Genomic DNA, 5,967 nt, shown 5'->3' on the forward strand with positions numbered 1-5,967 from the left:
TGCCCGTAGAGGACCACCGGTCTTATTAGCGTTTTGTACATGGTGCATTTGGTGCGTGGGTAAATCTTTTTCGACCGCAGTTTCTTCTGGAGCCCGTAGTAGGCCCGACTTCCGCTGATGATGCGCCTCCGAATTTCTCGGCTCACGTTGTTGTCAGCCGTCAGTAAGGATCCGAGGTAGATGAATTCCTCCACCACCTCGAAAGTATCCCCGTCTATCGTAACATTACTACCCAGACGGATCCGGTCGTGTTCGGTTCCGCCTACCAGCATGTACTTTGTTTTTGAGGCATTCACCACCAGTCCGACCTTTGCTGCTTCGCGTTTCAGGCGGGTGTACAGTTCTGCCACCGTTCCAAATGTTCTAGCGATAATGTCCATGTCGTCCGCAAAGCACACAAATTGACCGGATTTTGTGAAAATCGTTCCCCGGCTGTTGAGCCCGGCTCGTCGCATCACACCTTCCAGCGCGATGTTGAAGAGTAGACATGAGAGTCAGTCACCTTGTCGCAGTCCCCGGCGAGATACGAATGAACTGGATAGTTTACCCGAAACCCTTACGCAGTTTTGCACACCGTCCATCGTTGCTTTAATCAGTCTAGTCAGCTTCCCAGGAAAACCGTTTTCGTCCATGATTTTTCATAGCTCTGCACGATCGATACTATCGTATGCCGCTTTGAAGTCGATGAACAGGTGATGCGTTGGGACCTGGTATTCACGGCATTTCTGAAGGATTTGCCGTACGGTGAAGCTCTGGTCCGTTGTCGACCGGCCGTCGATGAAGCCGGCTTGATAACTCCCCACGAACTCATTCGTTTTAGGTGACAGACGACGGAAGATGATCTGGGATAGCACTTTGTAGGCAGCATTCAAAATAAATAGTGATCGCCCTGAAGTTCTCACATTCCAAATGGTCGCCTTTCTTGTGAATGGGGCAGATTACCCCTTCCTTCCACTCCTCCGGTAGCTGTTCGGTTTTCCAGATCTTGACTACTAACTGGTGCAGACAGGTGGCCAACTTTTCAGGGCCCATCTTGATGAGTTCTGCTGCGATACCGTCCTTATCAGCCGCTTTATTGGTTTTGAGCTGGTGGATGGCATCCTTTACTTCCCTCAGCGTGGGAGTTGGTTCGTTCCCGTCCTCTGCTGCACCAACATAGTCATTTCCTCCGCTGCCTTGGTCCTCCGTGCCTACATTCTCCTCGCCATTCAGGTGCTCGTCGAAGTGCTGCTTCCACCTTTCGATCACCTCACGTTTGTCCGTCAGGAGGCTCCCGTCCTTATCCCTGCAGATTTCGGCTTGCGGCACGTAGCCTTTGCGGGATGCGTTGAGCTTCTGGTAGAACTTACGTGTTTCCTGTGAACGGCACAGCAGTTCCATTTCCTCGCACTCCGCTTCTTCCAGGCGGCGCTTTTTCTCCCGGAAGAGACGGGTCTGCTGCTTCCGCTTCTGTCTATATCGCTCCACATTCTGTCGGGTTCCATGCTGCAGCATTACCGCCCGTGCTGCATCCTTCTCCTCCAGAACAGCTCTGCACTCCTCGTCGAACCAATCGTTTCGTCGACTCCGTTCTACGTACCCGATAGTGCTCTCGGCTGCGTTGTTGATGCCTGCTTTGACTGTACTCCAGCAGTCCTCTAGAGGGGCCACATCGAGCACACCCTCGTCCGGCAACGCTGCCTCGAGATTCTGCGCGTATGCGGTGGCGACATCCGGTTGCTTCAGTCGCTCTAGATCGTACCGGGGCGGCCGCCGGTAATGTACGTTGTTAATAACGGAGAGTTTTGGGCGCAGTTTAACCATCACCAGGTAGTGATCAGAGTCGATATTAGCGCCACGATAGGTCCTGACGTCGATAATGTCGGAGAAGTGCCGTCCATCAATCAGAACGTGGTCGATTTGCGATTCCGTTTGTTGTGGTGAACTCCAGGTGTAACGATACGGGAGGCTGTGCTGGAAGAAGGTGCTACGAATGGCCATGTTCTTGGAGGCGGCGAAATCGATGAGGCGTAGGCCATTTTCGTTCGTCAGCTGGTGGGCGCTGAACTTTCCAATCGTCGGTCTGAATTCCTCCTCCTGGCCTACACTCTGAAGAATTTTCACGTCCGATTTACGTGAAAAGATAGGTAGTTTTCGTCCACCATATTTTTCACGTCACCTTCACCGGAATGTCAGGTAGCTGGACAAATTTGAGCTTCGAGAATCGACGTGATGAGTCAGATAAATTTGACTCGCGTTTTAGGTATCGTTTACGTGAAATGTGGGTGAGTGCCACTGGAATTTCAGGTAACTTTTACGTGAAAATATGATTAGCGCTACATGAATTTCACGTAATTTATGTACGAATTATGGATGAAAATAAAGCAGTCTCACCAGCTTGCAACGTATTTGAAGAGGCAAGAGAATTTGAATCCTTACAAAAAGCAATAAATATTCATAGATTTTACCCTACCGTAGAATAAATCTATCATTGCATTTTATAGGGATTTGAAATCTTACTTCCTCAAATACGCTACAAGCAGGTGCTAATATGTAACAATTGCAGATAAATCTTTATCAGTCATTTATTTTACAGTATGTACTTAATAAATTTGCATTTACTTTTCTACATACGTTTCGGATCCTCTGATCCTTTAAAAGTGCTGAGTTCCAAATAAATCCAAGGAAGATAAAGCAAAATCTTTGAAGTCCAGCCGTTTTTAACACTCGTTGAACTCCTCTGTTGGACCTCCGCTACCGTCACGAGACTTATGACGCATTGCAGCTCTGAAATTATTGAACATAGAAAAAGTCACAACTGCATAAAATTAATCACTATTATTTGCTTTAAACAATTAAAATTAACGTTCAGTACTTACAACAAAACTTGCACGGAAACTTTAGGAAGCCGTTTTGCACCAACCTTCTCGACGCCATGTTGAATTGTTTTTCACACCTGAAAGTCACGTAACTTTCGTTCCGCGGAATGTTCCAAGTCAAAATACACAAACACGAACGCATCAAAGCGGTTTACGTGAAAAACTAGGTGGATTTCACCAAACAGGGCGGTGCCTACGACGTGGTTATCGAGTGACAATGACTAACGCCACGTAACTTTGGAAGTTTTAAGGATAAGCATGAGCTACGTGATATTTCACGTAAATCGGACGTGAAAACTTTTTAGAGTGTACCTGAGCGTTTAGATCCCCTATGATGACCTTGACGTCGTGGTTTGGGCAGCGGTCGTACTCGCGTTCGAGCTGCGCGTAAAATGCGTCTTTGTCATCATCAGTGCTTCCTGAGTGAGGGCTGTGCACGTTTATTATGCTAATGTTGAAGAATCGGTCCTTGATCCTCAACCTGCACGTTCTTTCGTCGATCGGCCACCAACCGATCACGCGCCTCTGCATGTCGCCCATCACTATAAAAGCTGTTCCCAGCTCACGTGTGTTGCCGCAACTCTGGTAGATGGTATGATTACCTCTAAACGTTCGCACCCAGCCCAAGTAGAAGCCGCGAATTGAAAGTAGAAGTTCAGCAATCCCTGTGAGTCCTGGGATTTCTTCGCCAAACAAAAATAATTTTTGATAGTAGATACGTCCAAAATCACTTTATTCAACCATACCTTGCTCCCGAAAGATGGCCTCTTCCGATTTCTGTGGTGCCCACCGCGGATTACCAAACAGCTCGATCGCCGGAAGTGGATTGTTCCGCAGTTCCTCCGGATGGGCACTGACCATGTGTCGTTTGCGATAGTCCTTCCGCGGATATTGCTTCGGACAGAAAAAGCATGCAAACGGTTTCAGCTTCTGGTGGAAGAACCGAACGTGCTGCCTCACCTCCGAGTACCGTTTGAACTGCTTCCGGCACAGTGGACATTCCAGAGATTTTTGTACGGTGTGGGTTAGCAGGTGTGATTTGATACCGGAATACCCAGCGTAGCTGGCCGGACAGTGAGGGCATTTGTGCGGACGCTCTCCCGTGTGCACCGGTTTGTGCTGTTTCAGACCTCCGTGAGTTTTGAAGCAAATCCCGCAAGTTTCACACTTGTACTTATCCTCCGGCATCGTGTGACCGGCCAAATGTTTCCGGAAGCTTTCCTTAATGGCGTAGGTTTTGGGACACTTTGGACACTGGAAGGTCTTTTCGCCGGTATGCACCGATTCGTGGTCTTGTAGTGCACCGGGATGCCGGAACAGCATGCCACATTGGACACACATGTGCTTTTTGATGCTCTTGAGCATTCGAGATTGATGGCCGTATAGCTGCGCATCTGATTTGTAGCAGCGATAGCAGATGTTACAGACGAATGGCCGGTCCGGATTTGGCGGCGGCTTCTCCGGCAGATGTACCGCAATGCTATGCTCTTTGAGCTGTTCTTCGGTTTCAAACTGCTCTAGACATGCGCAGCAGATTTTCGACGGACCTTGGATCGTTGGGTTCGGACCGTGAACCCGGTCATGATGAAGACACACCCTTTTGCGACTCCAAAACAGATCTCCACAAACCTTGCAGCGGAAATTCAGTTTCTCTTTTTGTTGATGACTCTGCACAGCGAAATCGTTTCGCAACACCTTGTAACAGATGTCACATTGCTTCTTGGTTTTCAACTCGTTCGTTGATAGTTTCTTTTCCAAGTGAACTTCCTTCGAGTGACTTTGCAACTCCTTCAATGTTTTAAACTTGTTCTTGCAACCACAGCAGCTAAAACCAACGGCGGGAACTTCATCATATACGTCTGGATTTATAGGGTTCTTTGTAGGCTTCGTCGTCGTATCTTTCGGTGGCTTTTCATCCTTAGCTTCTCCTTCGTCCACATCCGATTCTACACCAGCACAGTCTTCTACTCCATCTGTTGTGCTAACGTCATTTTCCTCCATCGGTTCGCCGTCTTCCTCTTTCCCACAATCCAAAATCTCCAGTTTTGGCAACTCTAAACGCTCCGTCACCTCAGCTTCCTTGGCATCCGACATCCCATCTATATCCGGTTTACTTTCAACCACTAACTCGTCCAGCGGATTGAACTCATCCTCATCGACTTCCTCCTTGACCGCGACGGGTTCCACGTCCGCCATGTACACATCTCTTAGCTTCCGATCCGAATCCTGACACATCAGTCTCATTTTGTAGGCACCCTCCAGTCCCTTCACGCAGCTTTTGCAGCACCACTTGGGCAGAGGGTCATCTTCCTTTGCCGGCTCCACTGCTCCAACCAGTGCCAACACTTCGGCCAGGCTCGTTTCCTGCGCCCGTCGATCGAATAGTCGAACCATCACGGCCGAACTGGAAGCCCAGCGCATGCAGACGCGACAAACCGAATCCGCTAGCTGTTCCACTTGTGAAGCCGGCTGTTTGGTTCTCTTGGCGCCGCGGCGGGCAGGAACCGAAGACCGCTTCCGAACATTAGGCATTTGTGCTAAAATAATGATGGAAATTTTGTCTGATTTGAAGCATCTCTCTATCTTTTTGGTAATCCGAAGGGTGGCTCTCGGTGAGCATACTGACCATCAAAGTTCTATATTGATCCGAACTTCTCTGAATCAATCAGATAAATCCTTTAAATGGCAGCTATGCTGGTCACAGTGGAACTTCACAACAGCGGAACGAGAAAGGAACCTTCCGGACTGGAGAAACAGCAAAACAAAACTAACGATACGCTAAAGTATGAGTAAATAAATCAATCAACATCGCATCTCTAAACAATAACAATTTTTGACAACATGTTCAGGGTGTATCTATTTGCTATTTGCATAATCGTTGTCGCGAAATCGACCAAAAAGAATATTATGGAAAGGAATCGAGTCGACCTACGATATGATCGTCCTGGCGTTTGATTTGAATTGGTCAAATCTACACAAGAATCACAGAAAATTTAGTCATTTCCCAATCAAGCCCTCCTGAGAAACTTTCCGTGTCCTACCGGTCAGACTCAGGCCTGAGTGTCCTTTGCTGTACGTAGGAGTCGTCTCCTTTCTATTTACTCGGTCC

General features: G+C 48.1%; 1 protein-coding gene across 1 annotated transcript; it reads right to left on the reverse strand.

The window, feature by feature from the left end:
- Positions 1-2,890: 2,890 nt before the first annotated feature.
- Positions 2,891-5,656, reverse strand: LOC109415181 (gastrula zinc finger protein XlCGF26.1-like). The gene is made up of 2 exons (XM_019689064.3): positions 5,485-5,656; positions 2,891-5,395 (listed from the first exon to the last, which is right to left on the reverse strand). Exon 2 carries the CDS (start codon positions 5,388-5,390, stop codon positions 3,591-3,593), a length of 1,800 nt encoding a protein of 599 aa, XP_019544609.2. The 5' UTR covers positions 5,391-5,395; positions 5,485-5,656; the 3' UTR covers positions 2,891-3,590.
- Positions 5,657-5,967: the final 311 nt, after the last annotated feature.

This window comes from Aedes albopictus, chromosome 1 (genome assembly GCF_035046485.1).
Source record: "Aedes albopictus strain Foshan chromosome 1, AalbF5, whole genome shotgun sequence".
Classification (NCBI taxonomy): Eukaryota; Metazoa; Arthropoda; class Insecta; order Diptera; family Culicidae; genus Aedes; species Aedes albopictus.

Coding starts and splice junctions, on each gene's coding strand:
- LOC109415181 (XM_019689064.3), bottom strand. CDS start 5,390: ATGCCTAATGTTCGGAAGCGGTCTTCGGTTCCTGCCCGCCGCGGCGCC.